General features: G+C 44.7%; 2 protein-coding genes across 2 annotated transcripts in view; one reads left to right on the forward strand and one right to left on the reverse strand.

Moving 5' to 3' along the window:
- The window catches only part of LOC309543144 (NACHT, LRR and PYD domains-containing protein 12-like), a 46,889-nt gene extending 27,146 nt beyond the window's left edge, over positions 1-19,743 (reverse strand). Inside the window, exons 1-7 of the mRNA XM_082242525.1 lie at positions 19,588-19,743; positions 17,586-17,763; positions 17,054-17,119; positions 12,225-13,935; positions 5,262-5,426; positions 958-1,122; positions 311-475 (exon numbers count right to left, since the gene is read on the reverse strand). Coding sequence (XP_082098651.1) covers positions 311-475; positions 958-1,122; positions 5,262-5,426; positions 12,225-13,935; positions 17,054-17,119; positions 17,586-17,763; positions 19,588-19,644 — 2,507 coding nt within the window. The 5' untranslated portion in view covers positions 19,645-19,743. The remainder of the gene's footprint in view (positions 1-310; positions 476-957; positions 1,123-5,261; positions 5,427-12,224; positions 13,936-17,053; positions 17,120-17,585; positions 17,764-19,587) is intronic.
- The window catches only part of LOC309543141 (uncharacterized protein), a gene marked incomplete at its 3' end in the record, with an annotated part of 1,180,881 nt that overhangs the window by 579,466 nt on the left and 577,180 nt on the right, over positions 1-24,235 (forward strand). The window lies entirely within an intron of this gene.

Raw genomic sequence — 24,235 nt, forward strand, 5'->3', positions numbered from 1 at the left:
ATATTTATAACACTTTTTGATGAACTCCAGATGTTTTTTCTTCTTGTTTGCATTGTTTTCCCCCTGTACTGGGGTCCGATGCTTTTTTGATGCTTTTTAGCACATTCCAGTACAATTCTGTGCAAGAAAAAGCAGCATGATGCACTTTTTGTTCTAGACTGGAAAAGCACTGGAATGTACTGAGCTGGTGTGAACTATGCCATCTAACCTACTTTCCATGCTTTTATGATGCAGAAACAAAATCACTGCAGTGCATGTGGTGCAACCTGTCCCAGAATATTATTGTCTCGGTCAGTCCTGTTATACTCACTGTAATTCCTCTATCCGGCTTGTTGTCAGAGCTACCATCAGGTCCCTGAAATAAGGACCCTCCAGATTGTTCTCAAACAGGATCAGTGTCTTCAGTGTCTGGTTATTTCTTATTCCAGATGCCAGGTGGGGGCAGGAACTGTCTGTCAGGTGATTATAGGACAATCTGTAGAAGAAGAGAAGAATGTTACCAGAAGAAAATTAATTTCTCCCCCAGTAATGAATGGAACTATTCTCTACATACATGGAACTCATTTCTCTTTATTGGAATAATTTATATTAGATCACTTTATAAAACTCCAGGAAATAGAATTTTATTACGAAAATGTTATAATGGAGTAGACCCCCCCCCCAAAAAAAAATTGTCCTCCATGTGTAGGGACGGTGATATCTCCATACACAGGATGAGCACAGAATACCACTGACATGACTCCAAATGTGTTATAATCTCCTTGTGTATGGAGCATGAATGGTATCAGCAGAAAGTGTGAGGCCGCAAAACGCACTGCGCTGGTGTGAACTATGCCATTGGAACCCATATAGCCTACTTTCCATGCTTTTATGATGCAGAAAAAATAAATCAGTGCAGTGCATGTGGTGTGACCTGTCCCAGAATATTATTGTCTCAGTCAGTCCTGTTATACTCACTGTAATATCTCTATCCGGCTTGTTGTCAGAGCTTCCATCACATCCCTGAAATGAGGACCCTTCAGATTGTTCCCAGTGAGGTTCAGTCTCCTCAGTGTCTGGTTATTTCTTATTCCAGATGCCAGGTGGGGGCAGGAACTGTCTGTCAGGTGATTATCATCCAATCTGTAGAAGAGAAGAATGTTACCAGAAGAAAATGAATTTCTTCCCTCAGGAATGAAGGTAACTATTCTCTACATACATAGAACTCATTTCTCTTTATTGGAATCATTTATCATAGATCACTTTATAAACTCCAGGAAATAGAATTTCATAAGAAAAATGTTATAATGGAGTAGACCCCCCAATATTGTTCTCCATGTGTGGAGACGGTGATATCTCCATACACAGGATGAGCACAGAATACCACTGACATGACTCGTATTGTGCTATAATCTCCTTGTGTATGGAGCATGAATGGTATCTGCAGACAGTGTGAGGCCGCAATCAGCATTGCTAGAGATTGTACTAGATGTTTTTTTTTTTTTTTTCAAATTCTTTATTTATTTATAAATGCAACAAAGGAAGATACAACAGGTCACAGGGTTTATTTTCTATAACAAAACACAGCAATCGTCAAAACAAGAAAATGACATCATGAAGGCACATCAGTGACGGCTGTATTACATATTGCTCATAGTGGATGGTATGCAATTTTTGAACCACCTTTGTAGGGAAATATGTGCCTTCATGATGTAATTTTCTTGTTTTGATGATTGCTGTGTTTTGTTATAGAATTTAAACCCTGTGACCTAAAAATACCCCTGAAGGAAAGATTTTCCTGCCATAGAAGCTATTCATTTTTTGTCGAATAGACAACTTAATCCTGATTCTATATTTTCATCAATTCTTATGGATGAATGGTTGAAGTTCTTTGGAGTTCTTTAATAGAGCGGGGAGGTAGCTACAGACACTAGTTCTGAAAAGGAAAAAGATCAAGCTAGATAGATTGAATAGTACAATTAGTGAATAACAAAGTAAACTGGAACCCATTTGTGAAACTAATCAATTTAAAGATTTTAACATTAATAAAAAAAAAGAAATTGGAAAAGGTAGATCGAGATGCATAAAAATTCAAGCGGGATTCCACAGAATACGGGCCATTTCTGATCCCAAAGAGAGGAGAACCCTCAAATGGAATGCGGCACCACACTTGCTTGGATGCAGCGTCGGCCACCCAAGGCCGGAGTCAAAGAGCGTGCTTGGCGGTGACAAAGGATAACATAACCCAGGCCAGAAGGTGGATGATATCAATGGACGCCTCGCCCAGGAACGCCAAAGCCATCCTCAACTCCTGAATAGGGGAGCTCCTGGTCACTTCCTCTGAGACGCTTCTGAGGGTTTCACCAATGCCGTTGGTCCAGATCTCCATTGCTTTTGACATTGTAAGTAGGGCTAGGGACGGATTGCAGGGCATGCCCGCTGTAAGATAGACCCGCTTAAGATCTGAATCAATTCTTCTTTCCAAAGGGTCTTTAAAGGACACCGTATCCTCCAGAGGAAGAGTTGCGTGTTTAACGAGCCTCATTATGGCTGCATCCACCAGAGGAGGTAACTCTAAGTGCTTGACCTCCTCCTGTTTAAACGGATAGAGCTTCGACATCTTGGAGAGCATGCCATTCTTCCTCTCCACCTTGTTCCACTTTTCAGTGATAATTTCCACCAATTCTCCTAGGAATGGAAAATTCATATGCTCCTTGCTCAAGTGCTTGAAGAACTTCTTCCACTTGGGAGGGAGAGACCGCTGGATCCTCCCAATTGAGAGCCTTCCTTACGCCTTAACCAGAGGAGGAACAAGGCCAAAATCAAACCCTAAACAGGGATCGTCCGTCTCCGAATCGCTCTCCGGCAGCAGGATGGAAGGACGGCTTGGCTGGGAAGACTCCAATAAATCTTGACCCTGAGCCCTTTCAGGAGAGTGTGACAGAACTGAATTTGCACTTTGGAGGCTGTCCCCCAAATCAGACAGGTAATCTCTGGGGACGAGTCTCACCATGGACTCCAGATGTTGGTCTGTGGCCTCGAATAGCCACACTTAACCCCCCAGCACCGCAGAGGAAACAAAACACAGCCCAAGATCACGAGAAGGAAGGGGGAGGGAATTCCGCTGATGAACCATGGATATAAACGTCCTGATGTGAACTATGCCATTGGAACCCATATAACCTACTTTCCATGCTTTTATAATGCAGAAAAAAATCACTGCAGTGCATGTGGTTTGACCTGTCCCAGAATATTATTGTCTCAGTCAGTCCTGTTATACTCACTGTAATAGCTCTACTAGGCTTGTTGTCAGAGCTTCCATCAGATGCCTGAAATGAGGACCCTCCAGACTGTTCCCAGATAGGTCCAGTCTCCTTAGTGTCTGGTTATTTCTTATTCCAGTTGCCAGGTGGGGGCAGGAACTGTCTGTCAGGCGATTAGAGGACAATCTGTAGAAGAAGAGAAGAATGTTACCAGAAGAAATTAAATTTCTCCCCCAGGAATGAATGTAACTATTCTCTACATACATGGAACTCATTTCTCTTTATAAAACTCCAGGAAATAGAATTCTATAAGAAAAATGTTATAATGGAGTAAACCCCCCAATATTGTCCTCCATGTGTAGAGACGGTGATATCTCCATACACAGGATGAGCACAGAATACCACTGACATGACTCGTATTGTGCTATAATCTCCTTCTGTATGGAGCATGAATGGTATTAGCAGACAGCGTAAGGCCAGAATCAGCGTTGCTAGTGATTGGAATTGGCGCTGCACTGCTGACTACAACAAATATTGAGAACCTAGCAATAAACACACTGCAGGGGTGATAACCCCTGGGGAAAACCCCACCAAATGAAACAGGCAACAAAAATATAATAATGAAAAGTGCGTACATGCCAATAAAAGGAACAATAAGCACCCTCCAGGTGTGTAATCTCCAAAAGTAAACTCAAATAATAGAAATATTATGAATCTGAAAAAGTGCAATAGTGCAAATTCAATCTCATCAAACTATAAATGTAATTTCATAGTAATAAAGCAAGTGTTCAATATTAAAAGTCCAAATGTGTAGATTATGTTACTTCTGGGTCGATTTACTAAAGGAGACAGACTGTGTACTTTGCAAGTGCAGTTGCTCCAGAGCTTAGTAAATGAGCAGAAACTCTGAAGACTTCCATCATCCAATCAGGTGCAAGGGAAATTTTAAAAAAAAAAGCATTTTTTGCTTGCACCTGATTGGATGATGGAAGTCAGCAGAGTTCCTGCTCATTTACTAAGCTCTGGAGCAATTGCACTTGCAAAGTACACAGTCTATTTCCTTTAGTAAATCAACCCCCAAAGTAACCCCATCTACACATTTGGACTTTTTATAATGAACACTTGCTTTATTCCTATGAAATTACATTTATAGTTTGAGGAGATTGGATTTTCACTATTGCACTTTTTTTGAGATTCAAAATATTTTTTATTATTGGAGTTTATTTTTTTTTTCAGATTACACCCCTGAGGGATGTTTATTGTTCCTTTTACTGCCATACACTTGTACACATTTTTAATTATTATATTTTTGCTGCAGGTCTCATTTGGTGGGGTTACATCTCTGGAGGGTTTTTACTTTTTTGTATAGTAACTATTAATATATGCACTGATTTTTGTGTTTATACGAATTATTTGCCCCTGATTACTCATCCATAGCTTTATTGTGTTAAATGATAGTTTTATTTTCTCCAGAGGTTATAACCCCTGCAGGGTGTTTATTGCTAGGATCTCATTATTTATGGTAGTCAGCAGTGCAGCACCAATTCATTTGTCATTTGGTATTTGTGGTGTGGGGTCACTATTGGGGTGTCTGCAGCAGCTTTCTTCTTTTCTTCTGTTTGTATTTGTCTGCTTTGGTGTTGGCAGTGAGTAAGCTTCCTCTCTGCTATCTGATATTTATAACACTTTTCTGATGCATTTCAATGCATTTTCAATGCTTTTTTATTTAATTATTTCCACATGCACTCTGGATGTTTTTTGCAATTTTTCCCCCTGTACTAGGGTCCAGTGCTTTTTAGCACATTCCAGTACAATTCTGTGCAGGAAAAAAGCAGCATGATGTACTTTTTGTTCTGGGATGGAAAAGCACTGGAACGCACTGCGCTGGTGTGAACTATGCCATTGGAACTCATATAACCTACTTTCCATGCTTTTATTATGCAGAAAAAAATCACTGCAGTGCATGTGGTGTGACCTGACCCAGAATATTATTGTCTCAGTCAGTCCTGTTATACTCACAGTAATTCCTCTATCCGGCTTGTTGTCAGAGCTTCCATCACATCCCTGAAATGAGGACCCTCCAGATTGTTCCTAGACAGGTTCAGTATCCTCAGTGTCTGGTTATTTCTTATTCCAGATGCCAGGTGGGGGCAGGAACTGTCTGTCAGGTGATTTCTATCCAGACTGTAGAAAAAGAGAAGAATGTTACCAGAAGAAAATTAATTTCTTCCCCAGGAATGAATGTAACTATTCTCTACATACATGGAACTCATTTCTCTTTATTAGAATCATTTATATTAGATCACTTTAAAAAACTCCAGGAAATTGAATTTTATAAGAAAAATGTTATAATGGAGTAGACCCCCCAATATTGTCCTCCATGTGTAGAGACGGTGATATCTCCATACACAGGATGAGCACAGAATACCACTGACATGACTCGTATTGTGCTATAATCTCCTTGTGTATGGAGCATGAATGGTATCAGCAGACAGTGTGAGGCCTCAATCAGCATTGCTAGTGATTGGACGGGATGATTTTTATCCAATATAATATTTATCTCTGCTGATAAGAGCTCTGTACTCATAAGAAGTAATGTGGGTGGGGGGGGGGGGTGGATTTCTGACATTGAACTGATGATTATCTTTAGTAAAATACATTTTTTGAAGCACTAATTGCTCACAGCAGTATAATAAATTGCCTGTGTATGACCTCCTATATTCTCATCTAATTTTACCAGATAATCAGATGAACTGATTTTAGAACTTAATCAAGATATGAAGAAAAGACTATTTTGTGTTGTTATTACTGTAGCAGCCTCCTAGGTAGGTGCTAGAGAGAGTGTATAGTTTTTGGCTCTGTCTGCCTATCAGAGGAGCAGAAGGCAAATCTATATTACTTTCTGCCTACCAGAGAGCAGGATCTGTGAGTTAGGTCTGCTCAGTGGGCTCAGTTTGTGATTCATTGGGTCTAGATAGTGTTTCACGCTGGTCCAATAGGGAGGCATGTTGGACGGTGGGAGGAAACCTGACCAATGGGTACACAGGCTTTGATACAGTCCCAGTGATTGGTAGAGACTGGCTGTCTCGATGCATTATGGGATACTGTATAAAAGCCAGGCGCACATGTGCTGCGGGGTCTTTGGCTGGTGAGCAGAGTCCCGGAGGGAGGGTGATGGCTGCCTCTTCCTCTGTAGTGGTGGCACGTGGTAGCAGGCGGTTGGCCTGGGGATCAAAGGAATGGAACTGAACCCAGAGGTCAAGGAGAACTGACTAAAGGGGGAGAGACACTGGAGACCCTCAAAAAGCAGTATCGTGAGTAAAGGGGATCGTGTCAAGGGGCCTGACCTGAGGGGGGCCACCCCGGAGTAGAATAGTTAGAGGACAGGTGTCTGCATGTCAAGTGAAAGGGGATACTAGGAGAGTATCCTGAAGATAATTAGTTAATCAAGTCTTCTGGATAGAGACTTAATCCAACTTCACCTAGTGGCGAAGTGAATCAGCAGCCGGGCTGCATCATCAGATAGGAGTCCATATATCTTGTGAATAGTTGATCTGGTGTATCCCACTATTCCCTTCTCCCATCCCTATTTAAAATAAAAAAACAAAAAAAACTACAAACCCCTGGACTGATCTTTGACTGAGCCAAGAAGTAAAGTGTTAAATCGTGCATACCAGAGTTGCTAACGGTAACCCAGGGGGACCAGAAAGTGTATTATCCAGCAGTCCTCAAGGAGGCAGTGCTACATTTGGGGGCGTCGTCCGGGATGCACCCCTGGGTTTACAGCAACGGTTGCTAGCGGCAACGGTCGAGAAATCCCATCAAGTAACGCCCTGCTTTTCCAAGTAATGTACTGGAGTGTCAGTGAAGAGAATAATGTCTACAGAGATCAGGGAAAGTGGGATGACAAGTCAAGTTTGCAATGATGGTTGCTTTAGGCAATGAACAGACATTTACCCAAGAAACAGTATGTGTTTTCAAGTAAGGTGCAGATGAGTTGATGGAGAAGCAATGCACTGTATTGTACAAAAGGACTGTGTCTGCTCTACAGTAATCGGTGCAAGTGTGGATGAGTAGAGGGGTGACCTGAGACACAGGGATCAGTGTGTCGGGGGTCATGTCTGTACAAGTACTATGAAGAAAAATGTAGACCGTGCAATTCATGACAGCGGGACAATTTTCCTAGACAGTATGGAAGGTCAGCTGGCTTGGGAACAAAGAAGTAAAGCTCAGGCCCAAGTACAGACAGAAAGGGCAGGTGTGTGTGTGTCGGTGAACACAATCTGCCACACAGTGACATTCGTGCTGGCTAGGCCGAGTTGCGGCAGCAGCGAAGAGGTTACTGTACTGCGCGGGAAAGCGCGCGGTACGAAGAGATATGCCTAACAGGAGGAGCCACCTCCAGAGAGTCAGCTAGTCTGGAGTTGTGGGCGGGGTTGGCATCTACAGACTGCCAATTCAACAGGAGGAAGAGAGCTGAGACATCACTTCCGCCTTCGGGTGTAGCCGAGGAGCAGACACGTGTGTGGAGGAGCAAGATGGCGGATGCGGGAGTGAGCTGGAGCGCAGAGGCTATCCCACGTGTTACCTGAGAAGCTGATTGAATCATCGGAGTTGGTCCTGTGGGACACCGGAGTCCGGTTGGTGCCCAACGGAAGACTGGTGCTGTGCAGTGGAGGAGGCAAGGAACATCTTGGGCTGGTATATGGCCAGTGCTTGAATGTGTCCTTGCGGCTGCAGGCCTGGAGTCAGTGTGGACATTGCGGTGAACTACTTGTGCAGCCGGTGCAGAGTGATTGTCGAAAAAAAATTACATACAAGGTGGCACAAACAACAAGCATGAGGAACTGATAATGTCCATAAGGTGGTAATGTAGACTACCCTTAAAGCCCTTAAAATATATGGATAAACAACCTCTGGTTCAGGGCCCGCCTAGTGGGGGGCGGAAGTCATCTCCAAACATGTAAAGGAACAAAGAGAAAACAGGCGCCTCTTGAGTAAAGACTGTGAAATGTATTAAACAAAGTTCATAAAAAACATACATGTAGGTAAGATGAAAGCAGTTTCAGGGCAGTTTAGGGGTTGCCTGGTGTCCTAGAACAGCATTGGGCCACTATCTGTGGGTCGGCTGTACTCGCTAGTCTCCGCTGGCGTCCGGTTCCTGTGCGGCAGGAAGCGACATAAGAGGCTGGATCCGAGGCCTGGACCGCACTGTGAGCCGCAATGTTGCCATCTGGGATCTTCCGGCATGCTGACAACACATTTCGGAGCATGCAAACTGCAATGGAAAACAAGAGCGCGCTCCTTTTTCAAGCCCTAGCTGAATTATATATTTGTATTATGTCGGTGTCTCATTTACAGATCTACACATTATGTCCAAACCTAGAGTGTCAGAGGGGCTGGAAAGTTCACAGGGTCAAGGCTGCACAGAGGAACATACAATAATAAGCAGCCCTTGCAGGGGTAGTGCTACACAAGGTAAGATAATCTCTCAATCAAACCCATGTAGGACTTCTATTTGCTCAGGCACAAAATTCCCAGGCCTGAACTTTGTGCGACTATGCTAGCCGTAGAAATTGCAGATTATATACTGCATGAGCTAGACATTCAGATAGATGACATTAAATTCTACACTGACTGCAAAATTGTTTTGGGCTACATATACAATCAGAAAAAATGCTTCTATGTCTATGTCAGCAACCATGTAGAACAGCCCTCAAAATTTCCACTCGCATTTGGCAAGTGGAAAAAGCTTGAAGGCGAGTGGGGGGGGGGGGGGCTGCCTCCGGGGAGTTGAGCGCTGCCTGCAGCTGTGGTTGAATTGGAGCTGTTCTCCCAGCGATCGTCCAGGGGAAGAGAGAGGAGAGCCGGCCGGATCATCACACAGAGCGGGGATCGCCCGCTGTGACAGTTTTCATTTGAATCATCTGACGCTCATAGTCACACAAAGTTCTGCCTCCTGGACCAGCTTCTTTGATGGAAAGCACACTGGTCCAATTCCGAAAGGTGTGACGTCTATCAAAGGAGCCGGTCCTGAAGGGGGGACTTTGTGTGGCACCGGACATTTGAAATCAAAACTGTGACAGCAGCAATCCCGATTCTGTGTGATGATCCAGTCGGCTCTCCTCTACCTTTCCTCTCTCTAATCCCCTGCACTGATCAGGCTGCGCTGATGGGCACTGGTGAGGCTGCATTGATGGGCACTGTTCAGGCTGCACTGATAGGCACTGTTTACGCTGCATCGATGGGCATTAAAGAGCACTGGTGAGGCTGCATCGATGAGCATTGATGGGCACTGGTGAGGCAGCATTCATGGGCACTGGTGGGCACTGATCGGCTGTATTCATGGGCACTGATGAGTATCGATAGGCTGCATTGATGGGCACTGGCTGCACTGATGGGCATTGATAAAGTTGTTGTTAATATTTATTTGTGTAACTTAATTCCGCCTAAAACATTTAACAGTGTCATTTCATCAGATAATTTATCAGCTTCTTTGATAGACCGCACACTGGTCCAATGCCGGGACGTGTGATGCCTATGAAAGGAGCTGGTCCTGGAGGTGGAACTTTGTGTGACTGCGAGTGCCGGCCAATTCAAATCAAAGCTGTAACATCGGCGATCCCCACTCTGTGTCATGATCCGGTCTGCTCTCCTCTTCCTTTCCTCTCTCTGATCCCCTGCACTGATCAGGCTGCACTAATGGGCAGTGGTGAGGCTGTATTGATGGGCACTGGTGAGGCTGCATTAATGGGCAGTGGTGAGGCTGCAATGATAGGCACTGGTGAGGCTGCGTTGATGGGCACCGATGAGGCTGTGCTGATGAACACCTGTGAGGCTGCATTGATCAGCACTGATCAGGCTGCATTGATGGGCACTGATGAGGCTGCACTGATGGGCACTGATAGGCTTTACTTATAGGCACTGATAGGCTGTAGTCATGGCCACTGATGAGCATTGACAGGCTGCACTGATGGGCATTGATAAAGTTGTTGTTAATATTTATTTTAGTAACTTAATTATGCATAAAACATTTAACAGTGTAATTTCAGCAGATAATTTATGAGGGCGTGTTTAGAGGTGGAAATAGGGGCAAGGCAAGGTAGGGGTTGGGTGGGGCAACTGGTGGTGAATAGTCCTTAAGGCCCTGGTGTATAAATAAATAGAATCAGAGTTTAATCCTGCAGATCATGCCACCATGCCAGTGTCTGCAAATGTCTTCACAAATTCTTCTTGGGACCTGAATGCCTATTGTATTATACAGAAAAAAAACTACAGCTGAGGTCATTAGTCTTCTGATTATGACAACGATCCAGAGCAGGGATCCTCAAACTAGGGCCCTCCAGCGTTTGCGGAACTACACATCCCATGAGGCATTGTAAAACGCTGACATTCAAAGAGATGGCTAGGCATGATGGGAATTGTAGTTCCTGAACAACTGAAGGGCCATTGTTTGAAGACCCCTGATCCAGAGATTTGTCCTGAAGTTAAGACTCCTGTCACCAGATGTGAGCAAAGATTTATCTTGGGTTGTCAATGCTTTGAACGTTTCTCCAAGTGGACAAGGTTTGTATTATTGCAAGGTTAGTCCATATTGCTCACTGCTGTCACAGTCAAATGATTCTGACTGTCAAGGCTGGCGCTTAAGCCAACAACCTTTTTCTGCAAAGGACATTGCTGAAAGTGATCTGATCATATTAAGCAGTGAACAACAGAACGTCTTTTGCACAGAAAATAAATGTATCTGTGGCAAGCATGACATTCCAAAAAACAGTCCCATTGCCAACCTGAACGCATTTATTGACAGTCATAAGATGCTAAGGGTTGATAAATATTTAAGTAAAGCTAAGTTGGGAGAGAAAGAGCAGAATCCTCTTATTATACCTTGTCACCATCATCTCTCCACCATGCTCATACGGCACTACCACGAAAGGGGTAAGCACTAAGATAGACAATTCACAGAGGGTGCCATCAAAGCTGCAGGCTTTTGGATTGTTGGAGCACAATTGTGTCCAATGCCAAAAACTTAGAGGGAAATATCAGTAACAGGAAATGTCAGATTTGCCAGCTGACAGGTCACGTACTGACTCACCTTTCATTTACGTTGGTCTAGACGTTTTTTGGCCATCGGTGGTAACAGCACACAGAATCCGAGATTTCCAAGCAAACAGTTTGTATGGCTAAATTCGCACCGCAGCCGCACCAAACACGCACAGGGACCCTTTTTGGCAGCCGCATCAGGATCGGATCGCACAGCGGTTCACACTTGTGCGATCCGATCCTGTGCGAGCTGCACAATCGCACTGCGATATGCGATCAAACTGGGGGTGTCGTTAACATTACATTGACACCCCCAGCGTATCGCATATGGCAGTGTGAACTGCCGGGGGTGCGTGTGCGATGCGGGAACAGGCTGCGGATTTGCAGCCTTCCCGCATCGCATAAATGTGAACCGAGGCTTAAGCTGAAGTTTAATCTGCTTATAATTTGCTTTTCTTGGCCCTCTCCCCTTCAAATTTTGAATGACATTTTTAAATAAAACCTTTCCCTTTTCATTATGTACCTTACTTTAGACCCCGTAATGTAATCACTGGGTTTCTGTGTTTCTCTACCACTTGCCTGTACCACTGTGTAAGACTTGAGGGAAGGCTGAAGTTCAGCTTTACTTATATCTTACTGAGTCCAATGCAATTCACATTCAAGCAAAAGCAGAACCCGCTTCAACCTCCTTGTAGCTCTGTAAGGTCGGAGCCGAGACCCCACAGACATTGGACCAATCCTGTCACTACTATCTGACAGACATCCCATAGGTCAGATTCTGCTGCCTCTACTCATCTGATCATTGTGTGCTCCTATCTAATGTATTCACATAAATACATAAAAACTCCACATATAGAAAACAAGTAATCCGATAATCAGTCATTTATCTGGAGAAGTTGTAATTCCAATTTAACAGAAATGGTATTTATAGTTTATCTTTACCTCAAACTCTTGATGTTGTGTAGAGCTGGTATAAATTTCCTCAATCCTTCACACTGAATATTACATGAAATTAGATTTACTTCTTCTGTCTCTCTGCAGGATTGAAGGATAAAAGACAGCACAGAGCAGTCCAGAGGGCTGAGGGGGACATCAGAAAAGTCAACTTTGTTTGATCCGATACATTGTGACACCAGAGCCTTATTCCTGCTCTCATACAGATAGTAGAATACATTAAGAAGGTCTCTATTGCCCGTTATAGATTTGTTAGGTCTTTGTTCTGGAATTTTCTTCTGGATCCAGGTGATGACATGTCTGGCAGCCTGAGTAGACAATTCTCCCACATGAGACTTTAACATGGATCTAGTAGAAGAGTCTGAGAGACCGCAGAGGAAACGGAGGAATATTTCAGCACGGCCATCTTTGTAAGATTCAGCATCATCAAGTGTTTCCTGTAATCTGTCAGCATTATAGTTAATAAAATGAAATAAAGCAGCAAAAAACTCCTGAAGAGTGAGATGTAAGAAGGTGTAATCCACATCAGGAGGCTGACCAGATTCCATCATGAAAGATGAAAAGAGATGATTATCATTTCTCACACTGAATGACTCCAGATGACGCTCATCAAATACAATCATGTGATTCATGACTCCATGTTCTGCCATCCACCCAATAGATGTCAGCAGTTCCCGGGCAGTGTGACCACCATCTTTATTCTGGCTGTGATTGGCGAGAATGTTGGAGACAAAAGTCACAAAGAGTTGTGTCACTGTTTTGGGTAATGATGTCATCAGCTGATCAGTGATTGTTGGTTGGGCTCTGAAGCACATTGATAACACTGTACAGATGATCCAGCAGTATGATGGGATATAACAGAAAGTGTACAGCGTGTCATTCTCCTGCACATAATGAAAAGCCTTCTCTGACAATTCCTCATTTCCAAAGAAATTATTAAAGAAGATCTGTCTGTCTTCACTGAGAAATCCCATAATCTCAGCTATTCTCTGGAAAACACCGGTATCAACTGATGCCAGTCTGGTTGGACGGCTGGTTATCAGTACAGAGCAACCCTTAAGAAGACTCTGCCTCACCAAGCTGACCACAATCTCACCAAAATGTGTTCTCTGTTTTGGATTAGACAGTTTACTTGATCTGTAATTAATTTGGTGAATACTTTCATCTAATCCATCAAATATAAACAGAAGTCTCTCTGGATCTTGTAAAATATCTCCAGTCTGACTCTCCAGATAAGGATATTGATGAAGAATCATCTCCTCCAAGCTGACCTCTCCCAGTCTATTAAGGTCCCGGAATCTGAAGAAGAAGACAAAAGCAAATCTCTGGTAGAGTTCTCCGGTCACCCAGTCATAGACAAACTTCTGCATCAGTGTGGTCTTCCCTATTCCTGGCACTCCGCTCACCATTACTGCATGTGGTACACAATGTGACTGGTGGTTCCATCGGAACAGTCTGTTGGGGGAAATGTGTTCCAGTCCAGTCTGTGTTTTCTTCAAGCATTCCTCATGTTTTACCCCGGTCTGTATTAGCTCATTCTGGGGACGCTCCCTGAACTGATCAGTGGAGACTACAATCAGCTTAACATAACGCTCATTGATGAGGAAGCTTTGTGGTTCCAGGGTAGTTCCTGGGGGTCTATGTTCCACTAGAGTCTCAGTCTTCTCCATCAGATGTTGTTTGTGCTTTTCCTGAATATCTGGGAATATAATGGAAATATTTTATGACTCAAGTTAAAGTAAAAAATAACAATGTAATGGTTTGTCCAAGCAAAACTTTGTGCCATATTCTGAGCATAGATCTTTGGAAATGTATATATCATTTTAGCTCATTGATGAAAGTGGTATACAGACTTACATACTTAAAAGCCGAACTCCGGGAATTTGGACACTTTAATAAAGGCATGCTATGCAGGCATACTATGATATAAAGGGGTTGTTGAGGCAGTGCTCCCAATCACTGCCAGTCCCTCTGCTAGGATAACATGTAGTATAGACTGTATGCTGTTTTGTAAAATTCATCTTCTAAATACCTTAATCCTTCTCCCCGATCAGTGGTCATGTGACCGCCTGTCGCTCTCTTTCTCCGATATACTGTATGTACTACAGAGACATGGGCGGAGATCTCCCTCTAACGTCTGCCGGGCGGTCACAAGACCTCCCTCTGTAGTTTATACATTGGAGGAAGAGAGCGACGAGCGGTAATGTGACCGCTGATTAGGGAGAAGGATTAAGGTATTTAGAACTTGGGAAGGGAAAACCAGGGGGGTGGAGAGCACTGGGGGGGGGGACAGGGAGCATAGGGGGGAGGGAGATGAAAAGTACTGTGGGGAGCTGAAGAGCATTCGGGGGGGGGGGGCTAAAGAACAGGGGGAGTCTAGTGCACTGGGGGGGGGGGGCTAAGAGCACTGGGGGGGTGGTTAATATAGCACTGAGAGGGGGTTAAGAGCACTGGGGGGATTAGGAGCACTGGGGGGGGTGGGGGGGGGGTTAAGAGCACTGGGGGGCCAGCAAAATAAGTTGTATAGGAGGGGGATGGGGCAGCTGCATATAGATGAATTGATCTTTCCCTATTCTTCCTGCAGGAGGGAGAGGAGGAGAATCAATTATTCAGCAGCTGCAGGAAGAATAGGGAAAGATGAATTCCTCTATATGCAGCTTCCCCACCCCCTCCTATCCAGGACACACACTTGGGCAATTGGCATGCACTCACCTTCTTCCTGACGAGGCTCCGCCCCTTCTTCCCACCGAGGCCCCGCCCCTTCTTCCCACCGCGGCCCCACCCCCTTATTCCCGTCGCGGCTCCGCCCCCCGCTAGCAGCGCGCACTGAAGGAGCTGCCACTGCAGCTGCCTTCACACTGCGATACGGGACCTGTCAGAACACCCCGGGCAGGACACCGGCTGACAACCCCCAGTGTGTGGCACCTGGGGTGGGCCGCCCCCCCCCCCCCATTGGTACGCCACTGGTTGAGCCAGAGGAGTATCCCACTCATTCCTTTCTCCCATCCCCTAAATACAATAAAACAAACAAACCAAAGATGCCGGAATTGTCATTGTCTCAGTTCTCACACCTGGGGTTACAGCTCAAATGTGCTGCCTGGGAGTGTTACCGGTAACAATGGCAGACCCATCTCTGGCCCAATGCCAGGAAAACCTGCTACATTTGTAGCTGGTGATCCTGCAAATAACACCTGTCCCTACATGTTTACACTCATTTCTATGGAGAAAGCCAAGGTGGTGACACAGGCTGGCCTTCAAGCCTGTCTGCCTTTATTCTTCCCCATTGCATGGTGGATTGATGAGATTAGTAGTTTACAAAACAGATATAACATCCTTTATGCTTTATTTTCAGTTCACATAAGTTACAAGGACCCTTCATTATTTGCAAGATCAATAGATATTTTCTATACCTGCTGAATGGCCCGAGGAAAGAAAATTAATACAACCACAATGCCTAAGGACTGGTAAGCTGCAATAGATTACACATTTGTATTGGGTTTAGATATCTCAAGATATTGTTTAAGCCCTTTTCTTATGTAAATTGTATAATGTCAAGGGCAAAGTCTGAATTTACCGTATATACTGTACTCGAGTATAAGCTGACTTTTTCAGCATTTATTTTTTTATGCTGAAAAAGCCCCACTCGGCTTATACTCCAGTCACGGTCTCACTTACTTTCTCCCTGGTCAGTGCGCATGCGCCGTCGCCGCTCGGGAAAGCCCGTACACGCTAGGCTATTCCCGGGCAGACGGTGCATGCGCAGTGACGTGTTGGCGCCAGGCGGCGACATTTTTAAATGTAAGGCAGAGGGTAAGTGAGACTCCTTTGCAGCCTCTGCAATTCCTCAGGAGATGCAGTGCTGCAGGCATCCGGTACAGCCTGTACCATCTTCTGTGCAATGCCTGAACCATCTCATGTGCCATGCCTGTACCATCTCCTGTACCATCTCCTGTGCCATGCCTGAACCATCTCCTGTGCCATGCCTGAACCATCTCCTGTGCCATGCCTGAACCATCTCTTGTGCCATGCCTGTACCATCTCCTGTACAATGCCTGTACCATCTCCAGTGCCATGCCTGAACCATCTCCTGTACCATCTCCTGTGCCATGCCTGTACCATCTCCAGTGCCATGCCTGAACCATCTCCTGTACCATCTCCTGTGCCATGCCTGAACCATCTCCTGTGCCATGCCTGAACCATCTCCTGTACCATGCCTGCACCATCTCCTGTACCATGCCTGCACCATCTCCTGTGCCATACCTGCACCATCTCCTGTACCATGCCTGTACCATCTCCTGTATCATGCCCACAGCCCTGCATCTTCTGTACCATGTCCGCAGCCCCTGCATCATGCCCGCAGCCCTTGTTTTGGGTCTTGTGGTGGTCCAGTTGGGTCCTGTAGCTGCTGCATTTCCCACCCTAGGCTTATGCTCGAGTCAATAAGTTTACCCAGTTTTTTTGTGGTAAAATTAGGTGCCTCGGCTTATACTCGAGTATATACGGTACATTAGCATGGCGTTCTGCCATTCAATTTAATGGGCTGCCCTACCTGTAGAAATGCAGGGAAAAAATATATAACTTTTTTTTAGATTGCGCCACAGCAACAAAGTGATTTGACAAGTGTGAAAATGTCCTGCATTTTCTGATACATCGGGGTGCCCCTATGAATTAAAGCCAACCCCACGAGTCTGCAAAAAAGCAGCAGGTTTTGTCAGTGGGCCAGGAAGAAGTGCAATTTAGTGAGTGTTCCTGACCTGCACAAGTGTGAACCTAGTCTTAGGGAAAACATAACCTCAACTCTGACTACATTAAATTACCTCTCAGCTCTGGTATCAGTGAGTGTCCAAGTTCATCCAGCAGAATCTGATCCACCAGACCCTCACCTATAGGAAAAGAATAAATAAAAGCTTTTTCCTGATCACATTCTTCAAAACAGACCCACAAAATGATGAATGTGAAAGATGTCTAAACAATCTGCATGTAATAAAACCAGATAGTTTTGATATGTTGGGTGAATAAAAAAATGTTTGATCAATGATGAAATTGACATATTACCCAGGTAAACAATACCAATGTGCTTTGATAAATTGGACACAAAGCTACAAAACGTTAAAACAAGTTTCACCCACAAAAAGATCAATACTCCCCTGTCCTATCCATGGCTTGGAGCTTCACTGTCTTGAATAGCTACACCTCCAGTAGAATCTTTGTTACCTGAGATTCCTGTGTCTTAGATGCCCATGTCCCCCCCCCCCTCCCGCTGTACAATGTGATTCCTCCCTTCACCCATAATGCCACCACTGTGCCCCAGGATTGTCACAGTCGTTATTGCAAACAAAGTCCTGTTACCTTTCTGTCTGATCTCCTCCAGAACCGCCAATAAATTAGGATGAGGACGAGTTTTCTGTAGCGCATAGAGACATTCCCAGAGCCCAATCACAGCTTTCCTTCCCCGACACTCAATTTCTTGTAACAAGGTGTTAGAGAAGGCAGCCCTGCTCATATGCTTTTCCTTTGCCAGGAGGGCCTGAAACACAAATATGGTTTTCTTTTAAAAAACAAAGTTGATCAGAAGTTAACCACTTTAGCCCCGGAGGATTTGGCTGCTCAATGACCAGGCCCTATTTTGCGATTCAGCACTGCGTTACTTTAACGGACAATTGCGTGGTCGTGCGACCATGTACCCAAATGAAATTGACGTCCTTTTTTTGCCCACAAACAGAGCTTTCTTTTGGTGGTATTTGATCACCTGTGCGATTTTAACCACTTAAGCCCCGGAAGATTTTACCCCCTTCCTGACCAAGGCCTATTTTGCGATTCGGCACTGCATGACTTTAACGGACAATTGCACAGTCGTGTGACGCTGTACCTAAACTAATTTGATGTCCTTTTTTTTCCCACAAACAGAGCTTTCTTTTGGTGGTATTTGATCACCTGTGCGATTTTTTGATCATGCGCTATAAACAAAAAAAGAGCGTCAATTTTGCAAAAATAACAATATTTTTCACATTTTTTTATATGAAATTCCCCCCCCAAAAAAATGTAAAAATCCAAATTTTTTAACATTTTAGGCCAATTTGTTTTATGCTACATATGTTTGGTAAAAAAAATCACAAACAGCGTATTTTGATTGGTTTGCGCAAAAGTTATTGCGTTTACTAACAAAGGGAAAGATTTATGTCATTTTTATTGTTTTTGTTTTTTACTAGTAATGGCGGCGATCTGCAATTTTTTTGCGGGACTGTGACATTGCGGCGGACAAATCGGACCCCTAACTGACATTTTTTAGACTTTTGGGGGTACCAGTGACATTGCTACAGTAATCAGTGCTATACATATGCACTGTCACTGTAAAAATGACACTGGCAGGGAAGGGGTTAACATTACTGATGATCAAGGGGTTAAGTGTGTCCCTAGGGTGTGATTCTAACTGTGGGGGGGCGTGGCTTGTGATGTAATCACAGAGACATATGATCCTGCATAGCAGGATCGCATAGCCTCTGTGATTACTTCAGGGAGAATGTTTACATCAGCCGTCTGTCTTTCTACCTCTCCTGCGGGAGATCGCGAGTGGCCGGCGGACATTGGAGCCGCGGTCACTCGCTTGGTCCCCAGGCAACGAACGGGGGCGGGAGCGCGCCGCCGGCGGTGCGCGCTCGCCCCCTACAGGCTCGTGGGCGAGCGACGTAGGTCTACGTCGCTTTGCCCAGCAGGGGCAGACTGCCGCAGTAAATCCTCATTAAGCGGTCGGCAAGTGGTTAAAATGGCCGACAAATACAGATTTCTGTTTTGTGCATCAGTTGCACTTCTGATGCTGGAGGAAAAGGAGGAAGCGAGGGATCGACAATACTGGGTCCATCCTGTTATCGCTAATTGGCGACAGCGTGGCCAGTTCTGGGCAATGTATGATGACCTTCGTGTGCGTTTCCCAGAAGTCTGCACTGAGATACAAGTCCGTTTTCTGGCATCCCCTGCAACAAAAGTGTAATTTTTGGTGAGATACTTCCAATAGGAACACGTCTAAAGGGATGCAGGCCCAGCAGATTTCCTCATTAGAGCCCTGCAGCTGCCACAGCTGATAGATAATTATGAAACCACTCCCATTAGACCCACTCAGCACAGAGGAACAAACAATGATTTCTTCAGAATAACGAAAGGTAGGAATCTGCAACAAAGTTTGGTAAAATCCCTGCAATGTACAGAGATCACCCAGAGGGGAATGTTTTTTTCTCAACAAAAGTGGAGTTACGCTTTAAGATTTGCACAAAACTTCAGCAGCAAATGTATTAATACGTAGTTTGCACTGACATAGACATATATTGCAGTTTATTTCAAAATGTTTTTGTCTTACATCTGTGCTTAAAACATTCCGAGATTTTAGCTCTCTCAGGAGGACCCCAGTGTCCATGTTCTCCAGGATGTAGATCAGGTCATCTCTGTAATACTCGTGTATCCTCCTCAGTGATGGGTCGTCATATGAAGACAGCTGATGGAGGAACGTCCGGATGTCCTCTACAGAAACAAAGAAAACAAATTTACAGGATTGTGGGTGTACCTCAGAACTTAATTTATCATTGAGGGGGAAAAAAAACAATTATATATCTCAATTGCTCAACAAAAATTCAAGGAACACTTATGAGTCAGAGTATAGCATCAAGTCAATTAAACTCCTAGGATATTGATCTGGTCAGTTAAGTATCAGAGGGGGTTGTCAATCAGTTTCAGCTGCTTTGGCATTAATGAAATTAACAGGTGCACTAGATGGGCAACAATGAAACAACCCCCCAAAACAGAAATGGTTTAGAGGTGGAGGCCACTGACTTTTTTTTCCCCTACTCATAATTTCTGACTGCTTTTCACTAGTTTTGCATTTGGCTGGGGTCAGTGTCACTACTGGTAGCATGAGGCCATACCTGGACCCGATAGAGGTTTCACAGGCAGTCCAAATCTTCCAGGATGGCACATTAATATGTGCCATTGCCAGAAGGTTTGCTGTGTCTCCCAGCACAGTCTCAAGGGCATGGAGGAGATTTCAGGGAACAGGCAGTTACTCTAGGAGAGCTGGACAGGGCCATAGAAGGTTCTTAACACATCAGCAGGACCGGTATCTGCTCCTTTGTGCAAGGAGGAACAGGATGAGCCCTGCCAGAGCCCTACAAAATGACCTCCAGCAGGCCACTGGTGTGAATGTCTCTGAGCAAACAATAAGAAACAGACTTCATGAGGGTGGACTGAGGGCCCGATGTCCTCCAGTGGACCCTGTGCTCACTGCCCGGCACCGTGGAGCTTGATTGGCATTTGCCATTGTACACCAGAATTGGCAGGTCCGCCACTGGCGTCATGTGCTTTTCACAGATGAGAGCAGGTTCACCCTAAGCACATGTGACAGACGTGAAAGGGTCTGGAGAAGCCGTGGAGAACGTTATGCTGCCTGTAACATTGTTCAGCATGACTGGTTTGGTGGTGGGTCAGTGATAGTCTGGGGAGGCATATCCATGGAGGGATGCATAGACCTCTACAGGCTAGACAATGGGACCCTGACTGCCATTAAGTATGGGGATAAAATCCTTGGACCCATTGTCAGACCCTACGCTGGTGCAGTGGGTCCCGGGGTGCTCCTGGTGCATGACAATCCCCGTCCTCATGTGGGGAGAGTAAGTTACAGCCTGGAGCTCAGCTTTAATGAGAAAGGAGTAGAAACCTACAGCCTAAGTTTTCAGTGAAAATCCTGTACCAGAGTGGTAATTCAGTCCCCTTATGTAAACATCGAGTTTAACTTAATTAATCCAGATTGATCAGATTACTACAACCTTACACTGATAACACTTGCATACAATATATGTATCTAAAATAAAATAAATAAATGAATATAAAGATATGGGGCGCCATTCACAAAGCTGTATTGTTCCCCATAAAAAATGCGGTCAAAAATACCGCTCAGTTATTTTATGAAGTCTTGCGGTATTTTGGTACTGAAAACATGCGTTTTTCAACACCTGGCACTAGCCAACGTATTTATTAACATTAGGATATCGTAGTTGTTGAGGTGCGGGCGGCCACCCATGTCCTTAACAGCCACTAAACATCATAGTTGTCAAGGAGTGGGCGGAAGCCGCATCCTTAACAACGGGTAAGAGCTGATCTTTTTTTTCCCTCTTTTTTCGGGTTGGCGATGTTGGTGGTTGTTGTCGTGACTGATGATGGATCTACAATGTGGGACATTTATTTTTAAAATAAAAAGACTTGTTAAATACTGTCTATTGTCTTTTTTACACTACACATTTTTGTGGGGTGAATGAGTAGGGGTACTATGTAACCCTACTCATTCACATGGGTGGGCCTGGATCTGAGGGCTTTAACAAGAGGTCTTCCAGATTCCAATAAGCCCCCTGCCAGCAGACCCCCACAACCACTGGCCAGGGTTGTGGGGAAGAGGCCCTTCTCCCCATCAACATGGGGACAAGGTGCTTTGGGGGGCGCTGAGCCCCCCTGCCCCAAAGCACCCTCCCATGTTCCCATGTTGAGGGCATGTGGCCTGGAATGGTTCAGGAGGAGGGGGGGCGCTTGTTCATCCTTTCCCTTTCCTGACCTGTCGGGCTGCATGCTCAGATAAGGACCTGGTTTGGATTTTGGGGGGAATCCACACCATTTTTTTTTTTACATTTTGGCATGGGGTTCCCCTGAAAAGCCATACCAGGCTTGAAGAGCCTGGTATGCATTGGGGGATCCCACACTGTTTTTTTTTTTTAATTGAACCCTGCTGACAGCTGATGACTAATCGGTTGTTAAGGATGCGGCGGCCACCAGCTTCTTTACAACAGCCTGGACCACTACTTAATTTTTGCATGTAAAAATAATAAGAATATGAGGCACCGAATCAAAAAGTGATAAGTGCTAAGTGAATAAATAGTGTTAATAAATAAAATGTTGATTCCAATAATTCATAAAGTGCAAGTGTAGTGGTGTGCCCCTTTATCCAGATGCAGGTGCAAGTCCCTTTAACTCAACTCCTCACGATCCTCTGGGCTCCCAGCATCCCCTGAGTTCCTGGACACGCCCAGGGAGTATAAATGCCAGCTCCGCCCAGCTTCCTGTGCTCAGAGAGATTCTGCCTGATGGGACAGCAGTGACTGGGCAAGTGAGCAGTCCCCAGTACTGGGTCCTCATTTGATAAGTCTGGTGTGTGGGCCACCAGCAGTGAACACAAGAGCACACAGCATCTATCCAAGCCCCAGTTACTGGAGAGGACTCTGTTACAGTCCATGTGGAGAAGCTGTCCAAGCAGTGGGGTGGTCCTATCTACGGCCCCCAGAGCCTCCTGTCCGAAGTCATCATCAGCAGTGCCAGTGTGAAGTCTGTGCCAGCAGGAAATCCCCTCAGCTCACAGTCTGCTGAATGAACAAATAATATCTTGGAACACGTGAGATTCTTCAGCTCTCTATCCTATCAATAAACTGAACTCAGAACACTTTGCTGCCATCTAGTACATGACAGCATGCAATCTTCTTTGGTGACTGGAGCCCAGGATCTCCACTGCCCATTCACTGAACACAATGCATTGTGGGAGTGTAGTTATAGGAGTTTTGTGAATGGTGGGGAAGGCAGAAGGGGGTGGGCAAGCAGTGCGGCTTTTAAATCTCACAGGGTTGGAAGATATTTGGTGGCTAGGAAGGAAACACTGCAGGGAGGATTTTTACAAGAAGCAGCAGCCTGCTGGTAAATGGGAAGCTTACCATTACATATACTGTAACTAATGTGTTTGGTGCTGTACACCCCCCCCCCCTCAAAAAAAAAAAAAAATACTAAGCTTCAGCTCTAAGCTTTCTAAAAAATATTGTTCTTAAAATACATTTGACTATGTATTTTTAGTAAATTTTTGTAAATTATTTACTAGGCTCTTTGGATTTCTCCAGTGTCATCTTACTAAATGCGCATGCTGGGCAGTTGCCCGGGGGGCCCCATCTGCCTAGCAACCCAGCCCCAGCCAAGCATTAGTCCTGATTCCCGTGTGCATTCCACCGCTGAACTTAGCAAGTGGCAGGTGCCCGTTGGCCCCGCACTGCTGTCAGGCCACTTGGGCCATGGAGGGGGAGCCCAGAACTGCAGGAATGCCTGTCCGCCTCCACGGGAACAGAGGCACACAGGACAGTTGAGTCTGACTCCCGTCTGTGTGTGTGTTCACTGGACCCAGCTTCCTAACTTAGAAGCTGTCATTAGCCTGGCACTGCTGTACCAATACATATCGCCTTATCGATAATTTGCATTTTTATTCTCATGGGTGATTGTGTAGGCGGGGCCCCAGTGCACTGCATTGCCCGGGGCCCTTTAATGCTCTTAAGATGGCACTGGATTTCTCTGTAGGGATAATATAAATATAAGTTAAAAAGATTTATTGATACATACCAGGTGATTTCCACGGGTAAGACCTTTTCATTTCTGAATTGTGATCAGTTCAGTTGGAGCAGAAATCCGTTTGTTGCGTACACCAAGACACTGGATACAATCATCATATTTCCAATCATCTGCAATGTTAAGTTCAATGGGCTTATTTTCAGGGGATGTCTTATTTATTTACGGTATGTAAAAAGACGATCTTAAAGGGATTGTAACCCTAAAATAAATTAATATCCTGATACTTTAACCACTTAAGCCCCGGAAGATTTTACTCCCTTCCTGACCAGGGCCTATTTTGCGATTCGGCACTGCGTGACTTTAACGGACAATTACGCGGTCGTGCGACGCTGTACCCATGAAATTGACGTTCTTTTTTTCCTACAAACAGACAAACAGAGCTTTCTTTTGGTGGTATTTGATCACCTGTGCGATTTTTTGATCATGCGCTATAAACACAAAAAGAGCGACAATTTTGCAAAAATAACAATATTTTTCAAATTTTTTCACATGAAATTCCCCAAAAAAAATCTTAAAATCAATTTTTTTTTAACATTTTAGGCCAATTTGTTTTCTGCTACATATGTTTGGTAAAAAAAATTGCAATA

The sequence above is a fragment of the Pelophylax lessonae genome (genome assembly GCF_965119305.1).
Source record: "Pelophylax lessonae genome assembly, chromosome: 13".
In the NCBI taxonomy this organism is placed as follows: Eukaryota; Metazoa; Chordata; class Amphibia; order Anura; family Ranidae; genus Pelophylax; species Pelophylax lessonae.